At 38.2% G+C, this 23,099-nt stretch overlaps 1 protein-coding gene across 21 annotated transcripts in view; it reads left to right on the top strand.

The window, feature by feature from the left end:
- CHD9 (chromodomain helicase DNA binding protein 9) overlaps positions 1 to 23,099 on the top strand; it is a 74,665-nt gene that overhangs the window by 33,448 nt on the left and 18,118 nt on the right. For all 21 annotated transcript variants that reach the window (XM_083513437.1, XM_083513438.1, XM_083513454.1 and 18 more), the window contains 19 exons: positions 4,239 to 4,350; positions 4,462 to 4,608; positions 5,938 to 6,006; positions 6,100 to 6,155; positions 7,015 to 7,132; positions 7,505 to 7,591; positions 8,223 to 8,360; positions 8,946 to 9,067; positions 9,721 to 9,964; positions 10,444 to 10,620; positions 12,430 to 12,573; positions 14,726 to 14,981; positions 15,752 to 15,962; positions 18,089 to 18,284; positions 19,257 to 19,424; positions 20,052 to 20,231; positions 20,475 to 20,585; positions 21,853 to 22,049; positions 22,725 to 22,924. In XM_083513437.1, the coding sequence (XP_083369563.1) occupies positions 4,239 to 4,350; positions 4,462 to 4,608; positions 5,938 to 6,006; positions 6,100 to 6,155; positions 7,015 to 7,132; positions 7,505 to 7,591; positions 8,223 to 8,360; positions 8,946 to 9,067; positions 9,721 to 9,964; positions 10,444 to 10,620; positions 12,430 to 12,573; positions 14,726 to 14,981; positions 15,752 to 15,962; positions 18,089 to 18,284; positions 19,257 to 19,424; positions 20,052 to 20,231; positions 20,475 to 20,585; positions 21,853 to 22,049; positions 22,725 to 22,924 (2,933 nt within the window). The remainder of the gene's footprint in view (positions 1 to 4,238; positions 4,351 to 4,461; positions 4,609 to 5,937; positions 6,007 to 6,099; positions 6,156 to 7,014; positions 7,133 to 7,504; positions 7,592 to 8,222; positions 8,361 to 8,945; positions 9,068 to 9,720; positions 9,965 to 10,443; positions 10,621 to 12,429; positions 12,574 to 14,725; positions 14,982 to 15,751; positions 15,963 to 18,088; positions 18,285 to 19,256; positions 19,425 to 20,051; positions 20,232 to 20,474; positions 20,586 to 21,852; positions 22,050 to 22,724; positions 22,925 to 23,099) is intronic.

Here is a 23,099-nt window from a genome sequence, read left to right as displayed (position 1 = left end):
GAGAGAGAGAGAGAGAGAGAGAGGTTTTTCTTCACTGTGACTACAAGGAGAGTGAAAGACACTCCTTACTCAATATATACTCTTAGTCAAACTGTGTGGTGTTGCGGCAGATGCTTCATTGTGAGGTTGAGATAGCAAACATTAGTAAGCAGCCTCATAGTCCTAACAATTTAGCTGAAAGTAATTTTCAGGGCAGATAACCCAAATGACATGCTGGGACAGATACAGGAATTAGAAGGGTGAGGAAGCCAAAGGGAATCCAGGATGGAGCCATAGGCAAGATAGGGCACAAGCAAACAGACAGATGTGAAGAATAGTGTATTGGAAGCAACACAAAGTTGTGCAGAGCTTGTAGCAAGAGGAAGTTTATATATGGACAAGGGTAAACTATGGTTAACTAATATAATGAGATAGAGCAAGATAGAGGTTCTGATATGAGGTTACATCAGTGAAGTAACTGCTGTGGTAAATAGTGTTTCTGTACACTCTGGTTTCCATCACAGTGTTCCGTTGTGCTAGAAGCAGTTTAGTCATTCTGGCCATATGACCCGGAAAGCTGTCCGTGGACAAACGCTGGCTCCCTCAGCCTCAAAGTGAATTGAGCGCTGCAACCCCATAGTCGCCTTTGACTGGACTTAACCATCCACGGGTCCTTTACCATTTTTTACCTTTACTTCAGTGATGTAGGCCATTGAGGAGGAGGAGCTCTCCTTGTCCCCAGAACTCATAAAACCTTTGTTGTCAAAGACCTTGTAGAGAACAAAACTGATTTACCAAGTTTCCAAAAGAAAATATTTATAGTGTGCAGATCCCCACTCCATAATACTCATGTCTATAGTTATAATTTGTGTTGCTGTGGGGAAAAGTATGTATTCCACATGTCTAAGGCACCACAAAAAAACAAGGTTCTTTATGTATTCTGATTTATTTATTTATTGAATTTCATTTGCACCTTTCCTCCCCAAAGGAGCTTGGGGCAGCAGTCACCAATGTGGTAATACAATACAAAATTCAATAAAATCACTTTTAAAAGGTGTAAAAACATTTTTTTAAAAAAATATGCTTTAAATGTATGGCATAATCATAAACACTTGTGTTTTCTGAAACAAGAAGCATGCTTTCTGTTGTTTTTGGATGCACTGCTAGCACGTTTGCAAAGCTAAGCAGGAACCATGTGTTGAGATTCTTGTATTACAGGGCATTGGACTAGATGGCCCTTAGGGTCCATTCCAACTCTGCAGTTCTATGATTCTATTTGGCCAAGCAAATATAATCCTGAAGGAGGCATGCCTGCTGCCCACCAGAGAAAGCCAAATGTCTCTTAAGAGAATTTTTGCCACCTACAGTTTGGTCACATCCACACCATACATTTTGTTCATTCATTCTTATGTTCGATTTATATCCTACCCAAGGGAGCAAACACATCTATAATTAAAACAATTTTAAAGCATTCTAAAAATAATTTAAAGTATTCCCTCAATCAGTGATTTCAGCATTGCCAAGAATAGTATCTTTCAGCCATCAAATGCCTGGGAAATAGGAATATTTTTAAATACCACATCCACCTGAAAGTGAGGTAAACAATGAGGGCATTCCACGAACAGAGAATCACCATTGAAGAGACCCTGTTGGGTCAGCACCAACTTGACAGCTTCCACTTTTAGTTGTTACCCCTACACAGCCTACCTAATATTTACTGCTTCTGATGTACAGCCTTAACATATTCATGATTAACCCTGAAAAAGATGTGTAATGGTGTAGTTAAAATCAACAGGAACTGTGAAGGGAAATGTTAGTACTAATGGCTTATCATAGGCAATGTCCTATGCTGTGTTGTCCTTAATGAAGCATACCTTTAGACATTGGTTTGGACTTTATGGTCTTCAGGTACATTTCAGAATTATGAGTCATAAAGTTGGCAAGATGAATCATGTGCAAGGTCTGGCTGCAGCAGCTGCGTAATGAGAAAAGGAAAAAATTCTTTTTAAATGGGGGTTGGGGAGTACAGAGGATGATGGGGATATCTGCTGTTTGGTGCATATTTTCAAGTCGGGGTTGTTTGCTGCTTATCTGTTTGCTTTGTTAGTTAATGAATTTTGTGGTGTGATTATTAATGCATCTTAGTGTGAGTACTGATTTTTACGGTTTATTATTTATATGCATGCTTTGGAAAGAGTGGATGGCTGGGTGGGTGTTCAAATGCCAGGCGTTTGACTTGTTCTTTATGTGTATAATGTTTTGATTTGATGTTCAGTAGCATTGATGTCCAAAATATTTTTCTCCTGACGGACCTTGCCTGGCTCCGGAGAGGAGTTCTTGAGCGAATTCATCAAAGGCTAGGAACAAACATAAATGTTCTGTATGTAGTCATTGTACTGCTAATTGTCCTTTTAAAAATAATTATAAAATATCCTGCAATCTGAGTTTATATACTGTGGATATGAATTCAAGTGGAGATAGAGAAGCAAGGTGGTCTTAATGTGTCATGTTGCAGATTTAAATTTTGGTTTTATGGAGTTGCATAATTTTACAGTAGTACGTTGGTGACATTAGCAAACAATTTTCTTCAAGGCTTTTATGATCACATTAATCAGAGATCCAATTAGGTTTTCCATGGCTTTTGCCTAGAGTTGTCATACATCTGCTATGATTCCTTCAGAACATCCAACTAACCAATGATAGCTTTTTGTTTAATTTGAGGGAAAGCACTAAATTAGTCAATCAGATTCTTTTCAGTAACCTTCGGGTTGCTATTTGGGTTAAAGGGACTGTTATATCATAAAACCTTACTGTGGGTTTCCTTAACTGAGTAATGTTAATACAATAGTAAATTTTCAGGATCATTGGTAACAAAAACTAGGCTTCTGTCATAAAAAGAAATGTAATGGGTTTCCTGGATTACTATTCATTCTTAAAAATGATTTGACATTTATAAGTGATCAGCCATCTCAGCCATATGTGACTTGTAATGTAGAAAGCTAATGAAAACTAGTGGTGTTGCTCTGGTGAAGTAAGATCAGGGTGCTTTTCTTAAGAACTTGAACGTTTAAAGGGATCCAGATAGTCTTCCTTATTTCTGTAATTGCTTCTAGCAAATTAGATGTTTTGTACATGCGCCATCTACAAACAAGATTTTATGTTATTAACTTTTAAATTTCATAAGCTCAATAAATTGCTGAGTAATTTATAATGGGTGCCATCTGATCTAAATTGTCCCCAAAGTAGATCCAATAGATGTAAGTTGGGCAGGTACCACTGTTTGCATATATAGTGATTGGTGAATCATTTCTTTAAACCAGCTTCATTTATTCATTTATTTCTTTTAAATATGATACAGTTGAAAATGGTTGAGTCGCCCCACTTTCACTGCTTTGAATTATCTTCCAGTGGCCAATCATGTTTACTGTTTTTGATGAATAGTAACTGCAGCAAATTAATAAAGGCCAATTTTTTTTATAAAAGGGATGGGAAAAGTTCTGTGAAGCAACATAAATTTCTATAGTAAAGCAATTCTGTCATTGCTACATAGTATGTAATTATCAAATCTACATTATGTAAAGTGTGCATCTAAGGACATCTCTTTATCTGAATTTGGGTTTGATTGTAATCACATTGTGATTATTTTGAGAATGCATTGAAAAGCAGCACTTGTCAGACTTTAAATATGGAAAATTATATGTATTTGCAGCCCTCTGATTAAAACCAGATGGAATGATATTAATATTGTTCCTTTTTCTGTAACCCTTTGAATATAAACTCAGAAATAATTAGCACTGTTGCATTAGGGCTATAATTTCTCCCTCCAATTCTGTAGTCATTATCAGTTGTTACTAATGAAATGGTTTCTGTACTTCTCGATGTTTCAAAATTTCAAACTGTCAACTTGAATATTTTTTTAGTGTGCTTACTCTGGATTATGTATGAAAATACTTTAGACTGATGCAATATGCACCACTTATATCAATAACTTTTTTTTGTTTTGTGTGTTAATAATAAGCACTTCCAGGCAATATGTATAGATATTATTCTACAGTTGTCCAGTCTTCTACTAAAGTAAGCTTTTTTTCTGGAGGTGAAAAAATTGAAATCTCCTCCTCCGGCTAGCACCACATCAGGATTAGGAGGAAATATTTTAAAATGTTGCAGCTTGACAGTGCATCTTTGATGTTAAATACAGAAAACATTTAGTATCTTAAATTTTATGACCAGGCTTAACTTTGTATTTTGTTTCAAAACAGCAAGATTATTATTACTTTGGGCAAAAAGCAAAAGAGAAAAAATGAGTCTTCAGATGAAATGTCTGATGCTAAGCAGACAACTCAGCAGTCGTTCAAAGATGAGACTTCTCAGGTATTCAGAAATTAACACTTTTATTTTGAAAATATGCTTAAAACATTAACTCAGTCCCCAACCTTTAACAGTTTGGTCAAAACACTTTCAATATTTGCAATTCCATTGTAGAAGAGAAGATCAAATCGACAAATTAAAAGGAAGAAGTATGCAGAAGAAGGTGAAGGAAAACAATCTGAGGAAGAAACCAAAGTTTCTGTCAAAATAAAAAAGAATTCTGCCCCTTTACCTGCTGAACAGCCTTTACAGTTATTTGTAGTAAGTGAAACTCATTATTTGTGGGGTTTACCTCTTGCAGTTCTGTAGTTAGTTTCCAAGGCTACATACACTCAAACATGTTCATAGCAGTTTTTCTTAATCCAGAATCTTTCGTGCTAATTCTCAACATGCTGCTTTCAGTCTAGATTGATTATAGATCCTGCAGTCTACAAGAGTGGGTGTGGTTACTTTATATGCATTTGAAAACCCACTCCTTGCTTAGGTTTTCCAAACCTTTTCTTCCCTGCACATGCCCCAGGTGAGGGAAGAAAGAAGTAGTGATTTGAATCTTGGTATATGCCCACCCCACAACATAATTGGGCAGGTGTAAATACCCCTCCCCCCAAAAAAAAAATCTCCTGTGCTGCACGATACAGCCAATCTATGACTTGGAAGACCAATCAAGCCCTGTCTTACAATAGACAGAGCAATATAGTGTGTATTTCAGGAAAGGGGCCACTGCCACCTTTGCTACCATGAGCCTAGCAGAGAAAACAAGCCTTTAAAATATTTTGATTTATACTACCCATTTTGCCAGTGTAACTTTTACCAGGTTGCTAGGTCACATGACAAATCTCATGACTGAACCAGGATGGAGGGAGACTTTGAGACTTTGCCTGAGCCAGGATGAGGGAATACAACCAGTAGCCTAGAGATCCACCTGTTCCAAACTGCTGATACCAGCAGGCCTAGAGTTTAGATCACTCCTAGAAATGTGAACTAATGAAGGCAGCAGTCCATCAAATTATGTTCCTTGTATTCCTTACTGAAACAGTAGCTATATGGGAATAGTGCATTATGCATTGCACCATATACTCCCTCTCATATAAGTTTGCCTCTGTGGAGAGATTCCTTGTATGGGTGGGAACTCATATGCATGCTTATAGGTCTTAACACCCATAAGAAATTTCAATGGAATCGGTACTATTTTTGTGTGCCTGCAGCAGTGCATGGGCAAAGTTACCCACTTTGTGGAATGAAAGGGTCTATTTACCCTGAAGTGCACATGGGATCTGCATCAAGGAGTTTATGTACACTACGTACTGAATAATACTAATAATATATATTGGTGCTATTAGTAAATCTAAATGTGTTCATTTGTTTTGTGAAATATTAGTCCTAAGAACAAAGTAGTTTCTGTTCTAAAACTGTAAGAATTAATAGCTCCATAATAATAACTGTAGAGGGAGATTGAATATATTGAGTTTTAATCATTTGATTTTTTTTAAACACATTTATGTATAATCCTTCTCTGCTAATATCTGCACTCAGGACTGCTTTTAAATGGAATATAGCCTGTTTTGTTTTTGTTTCTTTGCACCTGATTAGGAGAATCCAAGTGAAGAAGATGCAGCAATTGTAGATAAAATTTTATCTTCCAGAATCATTAAGAAAGAAGTGAGTACATATGGGGATATGGGTTTTGGGTCATAGTTTTTAAAATGTTTTCATATAAAAGAATCTTAAACAGAACACTGTGTACTCTTTCAGATTCCTGGGGGAGCGACAGTGGAAGCCGAGGAATTTTTTGTTAAATACAAAAACTAGTAAGTATTGTAGTTACGTTATTTAAGTTAAATTACAAGTTTGAGACTATCAGGCTGGCTGACAGTTTCTAGGGCTAGGTAGAAGAGATCTGTACATAGTGTTTGTCCCCTCCCCCTCATTTTCCATGGCAGCGTGGGTTCCTTGCAAAGCAGGGACCCCCATCTACAAAGAGTAAATATTAATTGGAACTAGGTAGTTACTGTTGGGATACTGCCGGGGAGACAAAGTCCATCATGGCCCCACGTCGCCTCCGGACGTCCATCGATCTCCCGTAGACATGCAGTATCAGCAATTAGTGACACGAGCTCCAGAAACAGCTTGCCACATTCCAGAGCTGATGCACGCTCTTATCAGCAGATAATGCACAGCGAAAGATGCATGAAGGAGAGCATTATTTAAGTTTATTCAGTGTTGGTCAGAACAAAGAAAAAACATGACCGCCTGCTTCAGTGTTCAGGCACCGAAAGAGAAACGAAAGCAATAGAAAACATAAACTTCCTGTGAACAGGAAATACGCAGACTCTGTGACTCACAAAGCCTGCTCCCTTTTAAGGTGGAATGGAAATATCCTAACAGTTATACCCCTGCTTGTAAATGAGGACTGTAATCGTGCTTTTTGCTTAAATTATTTTTACAGTTAAATATGGTTCTAAAATAAGAGAATGCAATTGTACGCAGGTACTTTGTGGCTTTATTTTAAAGTTCAGGCACAGAGAAATAATCATATGAAGCATAGTGTATTAAAAATATGACCATCATTTCTCTTCGAAGGATTTATCTAATATTGCTAAGGGCATGTGGAAGAAATATAACAAATTGCTTGCAGCAATGTGCTAACATACTGTTATGCCATTCTAGCTCCTACCTCCATTGTGAATGGGCTACTGAACAACAGCTTTTAAAAGATAAAAGAATCCAGCAGAAAATCAAACGTTTCAAGCTGAGGCAAGCACAAAGAGCCCATTTTTTTGCAGATGTGAGTATGCGGGAGGGAAACAAAACTACAAAGCTAATTAAATACTTGATTATCAGAAGCCTACACATATTTTGCTATTTAGTATTTTGTTATATTCATGTACGTGTGTGTTCTCTTTCTCATTTTAATTATAGACATTAAACAGTATAAATGGGTTTGTATATTAAAAATAGTGAAAATGCAATATATTCTTGGGTAATTTTAGCACATAATGCTGATCAATAACTTTTCTGTTCTCTATAGTTGGATATTAACAGCAAACCTCAACCTGCTATTAATATACTTCAGTGCAATTTACAGTGTTTTGGAATTGAACCATGCTATGCTGTTAACAAGATCAATTAATTCATTATAAAATATACTCAATTTCAGATGGAGGAAGAACCTTTTAATCCCGATTATATTGAAGTAGATCGTGTGTTAGAAGTGTCCTTTTGTGAAGATAAGGACACTGGAGAGGTATGGATATAACCAAAAAGAATCGTATATAATCTAAGACACACGTTTTGCAGCATCTATCATGATCATTTTTAGAGTAGTGTGTGCACTCACATATATATGTATGACCTGTGTTGTATATATCTGTGACCATGTTCAAATCCTAAGCTTCCTTGAGCCATAACAATAGGACAGAGTAAAAAAAGGGGGGTAATTAAATAACCTCTATAATATAGGCATGGTGAACCTCTGACCTGCATGCCAAATTTGGCCTGATACAAATTCCAATTTGGCTACAAGGCCATTTCCCCAAAGCACACACATGTGCCCCGCATCAAAGTCCCTACACAGGGAACTTTGAGACATGGGTTATCTGGCTGATATTCTGACACCAATTGATTGGCCTATGGAAATGGGGACAGATAAAAATCTGGCAAAAAAAAATGTTCCCCATCTGTTGTCTAATGTATTTTCAAGCTTACAGTGTGGAAAGCATATAGGAATAATTAACCAAAGGGGGGGGGACAAGGGGTCAACTGCAGGAAGAAAGCAAATACTGTATGTGAAATGTGTTGAAACATCTTACTAAATTGAGGCAGCATATATTCTTTCGTATTTTGTTAATTCCGACTAATCATTTTCACCACTACAGCCTGTTACTTACTACTTAGTAAAATGGTGCTCGTTGCCATATGAAGACAGCACATGGGAGCTGAAAGAAGATGTAGACCAAGGAAAAATAGAAGAGTTTGAACAGCTGCAAGCTTTAAGACCTGATTCAAGGCGGTTGGTAAGGATAAATCATTTATCTCAGGTTTGGTTTGTTGTTGGTAAGCAGAGGTGCCAACTTGTGCAGAGGGTGAAGGGGGACTAGTGACGTTTGCTTGATATTGGGATGTGTTGTCAGGATGTTGAGAGGAGCAAGGGGTGGAGCCCAACACAGCAGCGTGGCTTCAATGGCCAGTGGATCCTCCTCTCTCGTGCTTGGCCTCCTCCTCATCTTGCTACCACCACCACTGGCCAGGGGCTCCTTCCCCTCTGCCGCAGGAAGAGGAAGAGCTGGCCCCCAAACTGCACTGCGCTCTTCTCTGCACTCAGCCTCCTTCACCCCCTGATCATTCTGAACGTTGGACCCCAAAAATTGGGGCCCAAAAGAGCTGGGCACCTAGGAGTTGACATAGGAGGGCACCTATGTCAGGAAGAGTTTCGACTCCCTCCCATTTACATGTCTTGAGCCAATCCATCCTCAACTCTTTCAGTCTGTGCAATATACTGGACTGTGTGCATAACCCCTGAAAGAATGTTTTACTTCAGTTTCTTTTTTCAGGTGAATAGAGAGCCAAAAATGTCATTTATGTTATGCTTTATTCCTAAGGATCGACCTCCTTCTAATTCATGGAAGAAGATAGAGCTGTCCAGGGAATATAAAAATGGCAACCAACTCAGGGAATACCAGTTAGAAGGGCTCAACTGGCTACTTTTCAACTGGTATAATAGGTATGTGTTCTGAATTAATCAAATCAATTTTTATGTTAGTGTTGCTTCAAAAGTAAATAAAAACAATGAAACTAGGAAACATTTGTATTTGAAATTTGTGTCAATGAGCAGTCTAGTTTTCATACCTTTTGGCATGTGTTACTTATTTAATGAACTTTTATTTACTTGTGACTTGGAGCATATGTACCCCACTCTACAGCTAAAAAAGGTTCCCATAGTGGCTTACATACAGTCAGTTTAAAAAGACAGTCCCCACTGCACAGGCTTACAATCTAGAAAACATAACAAGCAAAGAAAAATGACAGAGAAGAAAGAGGAACATGAACAGATCTACATTTTTTTTAAAATAAAAAATGCAATGGTATTGTTTTTAAGCGAAGACAAGTCTTTTCTGCTGGAAGCTCAATAACACAATAATAATAGATGTGGAAGAGAGATAAGAGTAAGACAATATTTAGTCTATTACCATGCAGAAATACGGTACCTATAGGGAGCATACAAAATTCAAGGAATCAGGTGCTAAATCACTACTCATTCTTTGCCCTGGGAAACAATGCAAAGAGATGCTTCAAATCTTTCTTATACTTAAACATTGACAGCCATCCTGAATGTGTGTTCTTCTAGCCCTGCTAACAATGTTCTTGTGTTTTCAGACAAAACTGCATTTTAGCAGATGAAATGGGTCTTGGCAAAACCATCCAGTCAATAACATTCCTGTATGAAATCCTCCGGACTGGTATAAGAGGGCCTTTCTTGATCATAGCTCCACTTTCCACCATAGCCAACTGGGAAAGAGAGTTCCGCACATGGACTGATCTTAATGTTGTGGTATATCATGGGAGTATGGTTAGCAGGCAGATGATACAGCAGTATGAGATGTATTTCAGAGATTCACAGGTAATCTTCTATTTTGTCTTATAGCTAGTAAACCAGTTTGATTTCTGTACATAGTGTTATCATTTATTTTTGTGATTTATGTAATTGAGAGTCTGTTTAGACCCTCAACTTAATACACTAAAAATGTCAGTAGTATATGTAGGCATAAAATTATTCTGTTTCTGTATATCCTGTCATAGCAAAATATGTGGATGGAAATTTGGCAACCTGAGACTGCCATTATGGTGGCTGTGCATGGGTGGAGATAATTGTGGCCTTGTATTCACCCTTTCAATTATTGTTTCTCTTGTTCATTATATATTGTTTCAGAATGTGCAGCTTTGGCTTCTTTTTTAGGTTTCATTTAGGCTTGGACACCCAGCTTTCCCCCACACGTTAAAGAACATCCCAGTTATGCAAGCACAATTTCCCCCTCCAGAAGCAATGGAAAGGTTCTAGATAATATCATATATTGTGTTCTGTTTGTTCACTCTTCCTAGGGTCGCATCATTAGAGGTACATACAAGTTCCAGGCTATCATTACCACATTTGAAATGATTCTTGGTGGCTGTCCAGAACTCAATGCCATTGAATGGCGCTGTGTTATTATTGATGAAGCACACAGATTGAAGAATAAAAACTGCAAACTTCTAGAGGGGCTCAAACTCATGAATCTTGTGAGTGTTTACTTTTCATTTGCATATATAGCCCTTAAATCTGTAGGGCTTATGGAGGCCAAGTTCTCAATAGTTTGTCCAACTGCTTGACCTTCAAAAGATGTATAAATATTTTATACTTCTAAATCAGGGAGTTGTATGCTCCTACTTGCACAATGTTAATGTTGTTTTACTACTCTGTTTCCGCATGACTGTAATCATTAGAGGCTAATGACTGGGCATGAAATCATGTGTTTGCAAATACAAGCTAGTTTCTCCAGCACTATAAACCTTTCAAGCTATCTACCTTGTATATAGCATGTCATTTGTTTTATTGTTTGAATTCTTAACATATGCCTTATTGCACTATGATGTAAATGTCTTTTTTAAAATGTAATTTGTATTGCTGAAAAATATAAATAAAAATTATTTCATAAAATAATCACACTTACAATAACATACCATATTTTCACTAGATCATCTACTATTTTTGAAATGTGAAATTCGGTTGCAAGCATTAAATCCCTGAAAGTTTGAAAATTCCTTATAGCAGTAAAATTTCAAAGCAATTTATAAAATGTGCACATATACCTACATGCTAAAAAGAATCCATATTTTTGGTATAATATTGACAGTGCATCTTCTCTACACTAAGTACCAGGGGCGGGGAGAAATACTTCAGTTTAAAAGAATGGTTGATTAAATTACGTAGTTTACAGGTTTTGAATAAAATTACATAGGGTGGAATTCAGTGCCACACTCTTCCCATCATTCTGCCTGCAAAAGCATCTAAGTTTGCCACACAAAATGACTCCCCATCTCCTCCTGTGCACTGCTCTGGAGATTCTCCCCACCGCTGCTGCCAATTGTGGGGGGTGGGGGTGGGGAGAACCGAGGAAAGCCTTGCTGCACAAGGAGAAGTCCTTGTTCAAGGCTTCCACTGACTAGATTTGTTAGGTGACTCCCACCCATAGATTTTCTGGGTGAAGCAGGAAAATATAGGACCAATCAATTTGAGGGAGAATGGAAGCCATTTAGAAAATAACAAAATTATTTACAGTGTGTGACAGACAAGAATCCCTTTCCATAATGATCTAATTCAAATACTGTAATGTAAATAAAGCTTAGTGTGTATGTGTTATTATTTTTCCTTTGTACTGCATGCTTTAGATAATAGTTCTATTTTGGGGTCAAAAGGAATAGAATATTGTAACAGCTTACTAATATTAAGATATTCATTAAAATCCACAATGCATGAAAACAGCTCTGACTTGTCCACGGTTTCACCAGCAGTCCTTACAATCTTTATAAATGATGTAATGTATTAAAGGCAGAAAAGTTATTACAATGCTTGTTTATCATAGGTTATTTTATTTATAAATTAGCATATGTGTATTGTCTGTATGAGGGACGGAGGTGGCGCTGTGGGTTAAACCACAGAGCCTAGGACTTGCTGATCAGAAGGTCGGCAGTTCGAATCCCTGCAACGGGGTGAGCTCCCATTGCTCGGTCACTGCTCCTGCCAACCTAGCAGTTCGAAAGCACATCAAAGTGCAAGTAGATAAATAGGTACCGCTCCGGCGGGAAGGTAAACGGCTTTTCCGTGCGCTGCTCTGGTTCACCAGAAGCAGCTTTGTCATGCTGGCCACATGACCCGGAAGCTGTATGCTGGCTCCCTCGGCCGATAAAGCGAGTTGGTCACAACTGGACCTAATGGTCAGGGGTCCCTTTACCTTTATTGTTTGTATATTTCCTCTCAAAGATTCAAGATTGTGCATAACATACCCAGCTATATTTTAGACAATCATGCAAAATGTGCATCTTCTATAGGAGCACAAGGTGCTATTGACAGGCACACCACTGCAAAACACAGTAGAAGAACTTTTCAGCCTTCTTCACTTCCTTGAACCTTTGCGCTTCCCAGCAGAATCGACATTCATGCAAGAGTTTGGAGACCTTAAAACAGAGGAGCAGGTATTTAAAACTTTTTATTATGTTATATTCACACACAGGCCTTGTTCACATGTCACAGTAAGTACCGTATTTTTCGCTCTATAACACGCACCTGACCATAACACGCACATCGTTTTTAGAGGAGGAAAACAAGGGAAAAAATATTCTGAATGAAACAGTGGGCGTATCATTTTTGTGCTTCATGCTGTGGCCACAGACATGTGATCTGATGGTGAATTTGGGGTGACCCAATGCAAAAATCCTGAGAATCCCTGTGGATCCATGCTTTGTAGCCATGTTTTTGCACCATTGCTGCCCCAGGCAACAGTGGGTGCGTGATTTTTGGGGGGCAGGCTGTAGCCATGGACATGCTATGTGCTCTGATGGTGAATTTTGGCTGACCCAATGCAAAGATCCTGAGGATCCATGTAGACCCATACTTTTTAACCACGTTTTTGCACCATTGCAGCCCCAGGCAACAGTGGGTGCGTGATTTTTGGGGGGCAGGCTGTAGCCATGGACATGCTATGTGCTCTGATGGTGAATTTGGGGTGACCCAATGCAAAGATCCTGAGGATCCATGTGGATCCATGCTTTGTAACCACGTTTTTGCACCATTGCAGCTCCAGGCAACAGTGGGTGTGTGATTTTGGGGGGGCAGGCTGTAGCCATGGACATGCTGTGTGCTCTGATGGTGAATTTGGGGTGACCCAATGCAAAGATCCTGAGGATCCATGTGGATCCATGCTTTGTAACCACATTTTAAGTGGGGAGGGAAGGAAAAACACAGAAGGCTAAGAATGCAGGAGAGGGCTATAACGTGAGGAAAGGAAGGCAAAAGTTTCCCCCCACCCACCCACACAAGCCAGCCAGCGTGCTCTCTCTCTCTCTCTCCCTCTCTCTCCCTCTCCCTCTCCCTCCCTCTCCCTCTCCCTTCCGGCTGCCTGTTATATACGTATTTTTTTTAACTGCCTTGACAGAAGAAAGCATTTTAACTGCATTAAGAACTATTTAGCAGCGAAACCTAAGCTTTGCCATCCCTTAAGAGGTACAGACACTGTAATCTTCCAGATCGCATGAATTTACAGGCAAAACACTGTTTAAGGATTTCATCCTTTTAAATGGAAGAAAGCATATTTGAATGCTGTGTGTCTCCAAAAACAAAAAGCAGGAAGTCAAATCAGAATTTTAAGCCGAACCTGTAATCTCTCTCCCTTCACAAACATTGTTCCCTCCGGAGCAGGGAGAGGATAGAACGAGGGACGCTCTGCTTTCCCCTCTACTTGCCTGGAGGGGAGGGGCTTTCCCTGCTCTTTGTTCCGTTTGAGCAAACACAGTAACGAAACAGAGAGGGTGGGCAGTAAGACCCTGAGGCAGAATGCAGGAAAGCCACCACTTCCTCTCTTCAGGCTTCCCTTCTCCCTGAAGCGCGGTTTGATTTCTGCCTGATTTTTCGGCTCCAGGGACCACACATTCGCTGCATAACACGCACAGACATTTCCCCTTCCTTTTTAGGAGAAAAAATCTGCGTGTTATAGAGCGAAAAATACGGTAATACTTTGTCTTAAATCTTGGTTTAATCGTGAATGTGCCTTGCCCTTTTTGCGTGCATGCATGCACAGCTTCTCTCCCCGCTAATGACTCAAACAAGCCATAGTATGATTTGTTGGGTCACAACTCCAGAATGTCATTTGTTCCATGCTCTAGGTTTGGATGGAACATGGGCGGGGGTAATATGTTAGGGGAGCAGCTGGACAGTGACACATACAACAGTGGGGAAGCACATTGGTATGGTTTGTAGTGATGTATGAACCAGAATACATTCAAAAATTAGAATTTAATGGGCTGTTTGTCCGGTAATGACTATCAGCTCAACCATAACAGTAAATCCACCTCTCCCATCTTTATTACTATTTGAACTAATGATAAGTAAATTGAAAATGTTGTGATCAGCCATAGTATTGCAACAATTCATGGTGGCTGCAAGAAAATATGCAGAAATAATATGAATTTGAATCTATACATACATTATGTACATTCAGGTTAAGTACGGACCTCCGGAACGAATTAAGTGCTTAACCTGAGGTACCACTGTAATGATTTTCGCTCCCTTTATAAGCTTATGAAATGTAGCAATTTATATAGGGTTTCAGCTAATTTTTACTTTATGTAGGTGCAAAAGTTGCAAGCTATACTGAAACCAATGATGCTGAGAAGACTGAAAGAAGATGTAGAGAAGAAGCTGGCACCAAAGCAAGAAACTATTATTGAAGTGGAATTAACGAATATCCAGAAGAAATATTATCGAGCTATTTTAGAGAAAAACTTTGCATTTTTGTCAAAAGGTGCAGGCCAAGCCAATGTACCCAACTTGGTTAACACTATGATGGAACTCAGGAAATGCTGCAATCATCCATATCTTATCAAAGGTAAATGTAAAAACCTTAAATTTTACTTACTTTAGGCATTTTTCTTGTGATGTAAAATAATGCTTTCCTTGGAGTTATAATTTGGATACGGTTGCCATATTTCAAACACTGAAAATCCAGACTTCTCTGTTGAGCCTTTTTTTTTTTGACAATTTTTGGCAAATTTTCCCCAAAAATAATATTAGAGCTATTTTTAAGGAAAATTGCTAAAAACAACACTGCCGGCATGGGTTGCCATATGTCCAGATTTTCCCAGGCATTTTAGTGATTTCTGCCTGAACACTGCTTTTGAATGCAATATTCCAGATATGTCCAGGAAATTCCGGACATATGGTAACCCTAAATTAGGATGAGTGCTATAAGGGTGGCCATAGTGAACTGCCCTGAGACCTTCAGGTATAGGGCGGTATACAAATTATAATTAGAACAACAGTAACAATTCAATTATTAATCTGTTGTATCATATTTTACTGGAGGAACCGAGGAACTTCTTTGTATTTTTAAAAATTGTGTATAAGTGCTTTTGAATTTAGTTGCATATGCTATAGTTTTGAAGGTGAAATGTAAATAGCCACAATGAGGATCAAGTGTTACTGTGATCAGTGTCAAGGGATGGGGACTGAAAAATGAAAAACAATGTGATCATAAATACTGTTATGAAATATGTGGCGTATGCACTCACAGTATTATGATGTGCACTTTGTATCAAAGCTATATGAAAATGTCAATACCTTTTAGAAAAAGCAAATCATACCTACTTTATGTGACAGGTGCTGAGGAAAAAATCTTAGGAGAGTTTAGGGAGACCTATAATCCAACTGCTCCTGATTTCCACCTGCAAGCAATGATCCAGTCTGCTGGAAAACTGGTCCTCATTGACAAACTTCTTCCAAAAATGAAAGCAGGGGGCCATAAGGTGCTTATTTTCTCTCAGATGGTTCGCTGTCTTGATATCCTTGAAGATTATCTGATACATAAAAGGTATGATACTATTCATAGTGCAAATAGCCATACTAATGGTATATTAAACAGTTTTGAATGGACTTGGTTCATTCATCTTTGAGTCATCGTACTGAGATATCAAGTGATAATTTGCTTTTAAATTACTAGTCATGCACTTCCTTGCACTACAGTTTCTGGCCTGATCTTGCACAGCAGGAGAGGGAAACTTTTTTTCCTGTTGATGGCCATAACCATAATGTCTATGGTGGCTGGAACCAGAGCCAAAAATGAGCAGGGCTACCTTTCTGCCTTTCTCCCATTTTCTGACACCCTCTCTTTGAGTGGGCTGCCAGGAGCAGCGTATTTTTTCCTTCTCTTCCATCAGATGCTTCTCCCCTGCATCAGATTAGGCCAAGGACCATATGCAGTCCTTTCAGTTGTAGGATGCCTATCCCTGCTCTTCCTTCTTTGGCGATCACTCATAGCCAAATAAGATTGTCTTCCATGAATATGGTATTAATGGTGTATCCATAAGTGACTGTGAAGGCCTATTCTGGATCCGCACGTCCTTTCACAGTGGGGACATAGGTTTCCAGGCAGGAGTTGATCACGGTGAGGATTTGCCTTCCTCTTAGCTCGCTTCTCCTTTTTGTCCTGAGTTTGTGCTTCTTCAAAATCCATGACACCTTTGGTAGAAGCTACTCCAATTAGAGCACTGTCCCTGCTATACACCAAGGCACCAGCACAATAGAGCCATAAGTTTATGTATTAGATAACACGTATAATTACCTGATTTTTATTTTATATAGAAGACAAATATAAACACAATGTTATGTCAGCTTCTCATAAGAAAGGGGCTAAAAATAACCTCTGCTCCAGCAGAGGTTCCTTTCACCATAGAGAATTTCAGAACTCCAAGTCAATGTGGTTCAGACTCCACAATTTAATGACATGTCCCAGATTTCCTCCACCAAACCTAATCTAGCCCCCATAGGCAGAGGGACCAGAGAACAGTTCTGACTCAATGCCTCCTCTGGTTCTTTTTTCTTCCTTGGGCAGTTTTGGCCAAGGATACCTAGGAACATAATACCATTAAAAACAGCCTAGTCATAGAATTTCTGTTTCTGTCCCCCAGTTCTGAGCCTTGAAGTCTACTGAAAAACTATTATTTGGCAGACTATTCACTACTTATTAGAAGTAGGGAACAGAGATCCAGTTCCCCAGAAAAGAAATTATCTGCTTTCTGCTCTGTGTTCTTCATTGTCTTCAGGAAAGGATGGAAATTAAATTCTGGATTTAAAATATGAAAACAAGTATATAACATAGGTTCAGGATGGAATCCTCCACCAAGGCAATTATAAATGGGAACACTACCAAATGCAGCCATGACTGAACTATAGACTTACCTCAGGACATTGAGTTTTCAACAAACACTGCTTTCAAGGCACCTTATTTGGATGACCTCTTTAGATCCTCATCTGGAGACAGGACAAGATTTGCTCCAAGCTAACCTCCCTCCAAGACTATGGCTTCTTTATCTATTGGCAAAGGAACGATCAAGTTCCTTCCAGGAGGCTCCAAAGCCTTGAAGTAGTGTTCTTATCTTATGATATCTGAATAAAGTTTTTCAAGTTTCTATAACGAAAATACCATATTTTTCTGTGTATAAGATGCCCCCATGTATAAAACACCCCCTATTCTGGGGGGACTCCAAATTAAGAAAACACCACTCAGCACTACCCGTGTATAAGATGAGACCCAATTTTAAACCTAATTTTTTGGTTAAAAACCCCTAATCTTATACAAGGAAAAATACGGTATATGTGAATATATATTAAATGCCCCAAGAAAATTATTGTTGAATGCTTATGGGGATGGAATTTCACATACTTGTTAAGAATTCTATCATTCAAAGCATCAGATGAGTGAAAAGAACATTGTTATGTTTTACTGGTTCACCTGAATATGGATTGGATGCATTTTAACACACTTTCAAGATGGTGTGTAATAAAAAACCTGACCAAAAAATTTACAACATCTCCTTGCAATGTAGGCTCATTTGATTAGGACAGTAGGATAGTAGTATTCAGAAGTGCATGGTTATACTTATATTCTGGTTTGCAATTACAGCCTTTTTTTAATGGCTTTTTTTTTTCACTTCAAAGGTACCTGTATGAGCGAATCGATGGAAGAGTAAGAGGGAACTTACGTCAGGCTGCCATTGATCGATTTAGCAAGCCAGACTCTGATCGGTTTGTTTTCCTTCTCTGTACCAGAGCTGGTGGATTGGGCATTAATTTAACTGCAGCGGATACTTGCATAATTTTTGATTCTGACTGGAATCCTCAGAATGATTTGCAGGTAAATATATTTGAGCAGTTTAGCCTTCTGCCATAGGGCTAAATACCTAAGAAACACCTACAAATGAACAAGTGTGAACAAGCAGGATTGCTTGCAGGTGCTTGCTAACTAGCTAGGTCATATGAGGAGAGACATTCTTAAATCTGCAGTGGGTTCAGGTCATTGTGTGTACTGTTAAATATATTTAAGCAAACCATCTATCCAGCAGGATATAGGTAGCCCTTGTTGGCTGCCAATACCATATATCTTTTTCAAGGAAGGGAGTCTTGTCCTGAAGTTGGCATTGTGCCTCTAAAACACAAATTGGAGATAAGAGGAAATCTCTTCCTCACTTTTCCAAGTCCATGCTTTGTGTTGGGAGAGAGAGTGGAGGACTCTGTGCAATGTGAAAACAAGCCGTTTCCCCCTCTAGGTCTGAGCTAGTCATAAGGAGTCAGAAGCTTTCGGTCTTGTCTCTGCACTTGCTGGATTCTTCAAATACCCAGCAACAGCAGAGACAAAAGAAGCTTCCAGTTCCAAGCTGCAAGGTATAGATAGCATGGTGAGGGCTTTTCGCTGGTTGTTAGGTGCTCCAAACTCCTGAAAAGTCCAAGCTGAAACAGGTCCTAGGCTTTCTCTGAACTTTAGAATGTGGTTCAGATGGATCGTCCCACCTCCTCTGTAGCTCCAGGTTTCAGAGGAAACTTGAGCCATGCCAAACTAGTCAGACACTATCTGAGCACTTGCCATGGGGAGCAAACTTGTGAATCCCTGTCATACAAGGTAGAGAAATATTCTATAATACACAAAGCTAAAGTCCGTTTGTATTGACCTTAATTTTATTTTTTATTGTTTTCATTTACAGCTTCAGTTTAATTGTATTTTGTTTTAACAATGTCTATTTAAGTAATTTTATATTTAAGTAATAATATATCATTATATTACATTTCTACTTGACCATGTGTCCAATGGATTCATGTACCTTTTTCTTAGGCCCAAGCTCGTTGTCATAGGATTGGTCAGAACAAAGCAGTGAAAGTCTACCGACTAATAACTCGGAACTCTTACGAAAGAGAGATGTTTGACAGAGCAAGTCTGAAGCTTGGCCTGGATAAGGCTGTCTTACAGAGCATGAGTGGAAGAGAAAATAGTGTTGGTGGTGTATGTACCCATTTCCCCCTCTTTCCTCTCCTCCCAAAAAAAATAGGAATTTGAAATGGGTTTTTATTTTTGTAACTGTATCATTTACTCAAGAGAATAGGGGAACAGTCCAAAGCTTAGTCTGAATGAGATCTTAAAGCTTTGCACCACTTCCTAGCTCTCTGCTTTTCTATTACCCCCACATAAAGTCCTGTTGCTTTTCTAACCAATATATCACCAAATATTGGCCATGTTGGAGAGAGAATTCTATTGTTTGAGACTTTAGACTCTGTTGTTGGATGGATGATCTTAAGGAACAGGTAGGCAAAGTAATAGGTTTGGAATCCTTGAGATAGTTTACTGTGTATACAATAATAGGATTTTGATACTGTAAGAGACTTTTTAAAAGATAACAAAAATAATACACATAAAGTAATTATGTATTGGCTGTAGTTACATACTTTGGACAGGACAACCAGTTTCTGTCAGTAACAGGCAATATTTACTGTAAAACTATTTTTTAGATATCCAGTGGAACTATTTCAAAATATAACAATTATATTATTCCATATTAACATTTTAATTGAGCATTTTTATGTATCCAGCTGGATTAATAGCATAAGACTTACCAGTTTCTCTTTTACATAGATTCAACAACTTTCTAAAAAAGAAATTGAGGATTTGCTTCGAAGAGGTGCATATGGTGCCATTATGGATGAAGAGGATGAAGGTTCTAAATTCTGTGAAGAAGATATTGATCAAATCTTGCAGCGTCGCACAAAAACAATTACAATTGAATCTGAAGGAAGGGGCTCCACATTTGCTAAGGTAGTTACAAGCTCTTCTGGTGTCCTTTTTACAGAACACAGAGAAAAGTATAAGCATCCAGAACAGTCCTCTTAGAAGTTAACAGATTGTGACTGACTTAACTGTTAGGTTAAAATACCTAATTGATAGGCTTCACTTGAATGTAGCTGGTGTTTTTCCTTCCTTGAGAGCATGTGGTACCTAGTCTGTGATACTTGAAACTGAACAAATATACTGGTGACACTTTATATTGTGCTGTTACAGGCTAGCTTTGTTGCATCTGGAAATAGGACAGATATTTCATTAGATGATCCAAACTTCTGGCAGAAGTGGGCCAAAAAAGCAGAAATAGACATAGACACCATCAGTGGTAGAGTAAGTATGATTTATTTATTCATTCATTCATTCATTTAGGCTTGAGTGTTCTTTTAATTGTCCTATTCACTTTGTTTGCTTTTTAAGTTGAGGCTTATTGTAGCAGTTTGGATCAAATCACTATTGGAGAACTAAGTTAAGTTCTTTGGACGGCAGTATCCTAACTGAAAACATTTCCTCCACTAAAATAGTATATGTAGACCTATGCTTAGTATTTTGTTTACTCGAAGAACTAATCCCCCCCCCCCATCAAACTTGCCTTCTGTTGATCCTTGGAGGTATCTGGAACTAGATGGTGTCGAAAGGAAAACGTATGTTTAAATAGACCACAAACTTGATCTATGAAAGCTTCATTACCAAAAGGATACAAATTGTGTACTAAATTTAAAATATCTTTTTTTGTATTCTGGGGCAGAGATTTTCATGTTGTGTCATGAGCTTTAAGTGTACTTTTCATTACTTGAGAGAAAATATTTTTGAAAAATGCAGTAATGTGTCCTGTCTACCTGATCATTACTGGATGTTTCCTTACCAATTCATAGAATTGGGAGTGGGAAGCGACAGAAATGTTCTCTCAGCAATGATTGACTATTCTGATCATGAATGAGGAATGTCCTATCATCCTATGCTGTATTTGAGTGTTCGTAGTTTTCTTGAAATGCTACCATACTTACAGTTCAACAAGCTTTTGTTGATATAGTCGTTGAAGCCAGTATTAGTTCTACTCAGAACAATCCATTAAAATTAATGGACATGGTTAATGTTGGTTGATTAATTTTAGTGGGTCTTCTCTCAGTATAATTATGTTTGATGTAGTGAGGACACCCTCTTGACAGTGTCACATTTGCCAGGAATTTGATATAGGGCAGCCTCAGAGAGGATATTCTCGATGGACACTCTGATTGTGGAACTGTCTTGCCCCTCAAATATGGTTGAACCATGTCTTACAAGCTCTAGACACCTAGCGAAGACCTACAATTCACCCAGGCTTAATTGAATCTCTGATACTGCACTATGTAAATGGTTATTTGTCAGTGTACATGCTTATTTTCTCTCTTACCGTTTATTGGGAGATAGATGCTAAGATTTGTTGTGTTTTAAAATCTTGCGTTTGGATTATTTTAAAATGAAAAGCTGATTGCAAAATTTATAAAAACAAGTAAAATAATAAATAAAATATCAGACAAGGATGTTTTGATGAATTTTATCATTTTGTATTTTGAAAATGCTCACTTCTGTTGACTCAGAATATTGTTACATTTTACAGAATAGCTTGGTTATTGACACTCCTAGAATTAGGAAGCAAACAAGGCCTTTCAGTTCTACAAAGGATGAACTTGCTGAGCTATCTGACATTGAAAGTGAAGGGGATGATAAACCAAAACTTCGGAGGCCTTGTGACCGCTCCAATGGATATGGAAGAACAGAATGTTTTAGGGTGGAAAAAAACTTGCTAGTTTATGGGTAAAAATGTTTTTTGTTTCTTTGGTGTAAAGAGAGACAAAAATATAAATAATAAAATTATTATTATTTCTTAAATTTCATTTTCTGTATGGATGGTGTCCTACTTTACACTTGCTATTGTACCAGATTCCAGCAGTTTAGTAGTGATGCTGCAGTACAGTTACAATGTAGTATTTTGTGGCAATAGACATAATGACCAAAGTGCTTACTTATTGATCAGCAGACCTTAGGATCAGGCCATGTTGCTTTTTCTATTGCAGTCATGTAAAACACACACATATAATGTTACTATAGTTCTTCTCATAAAGAACTGTAGTAACAAAATGTGCCATAACCTATGTGTAATAGAATAGTAGTTATAATAGCAAAGAGAAAATCTCCCTGTGGATATGTTTAAATATTTTATAGATACAGAAAAACCTGTGAGGGACCAAACTAATGCTCACAGACTCACAGATTTGCATAAAACTAGTGGCTTTCCCTATTAGCTTGCAGGATGATAAGGGGAGAAAACCTTAGATTCTCAAAGCAACACAAAAGGGGAAATTGTTAATGCATTAGAAATATAAAATATATTTTTACCTCTTAACACTTTGCGGCAAAACATTCTACAAGTAGTCTTAAAGATGCCATTTTTGTTTAAAATGTTAAACTCCAGTGTTAAACTCTAAACAGGTGGGGCCGTTGGAGAGAGATTTTATCACATGGGCGATTCAAGAGACAATTAAACGAACAGGATGTAGAGATAATCTGCCGAGCCCTTCTAGCATATTGCCTTGTCCATTACAGAGGAGATGAAAAAATAAAAAGTTTTATATGGGACCTTATTACACCAACGGAGGATGGGCAAACTCGAGAGCTACAGAATCACCTAGGTAAGAATCTGTAAGAGGACTATTTTTTGACATGCTTGTGATGAAATTAAAGACTCCTCAAAAGTACTGAAGGATGATACACCTTGTGAAATAAAATGGGGGAAAATACAAATGCATGTATTCTTCTATTTTGTGGCTTTGGGGAGAAAAACAGCTGGTGGAGACCATTTTGAAT

Source organism: Podarcis liolepis (assembly GCF_965112155.1).
Source record: "Podarcis liolepis genome assembly, chromosome: 7".
Lineage (NCBI taxonomy): Eukaryota > Metazoa > Chordata > Lepidosauria > Squamata > Lacertidae > Podarcis > Podarcis liolepis.
Note: the sequence above shows the minus strand (reverse complement) of the source record. Positions and strands in the feature narration are given on the sequence as shown.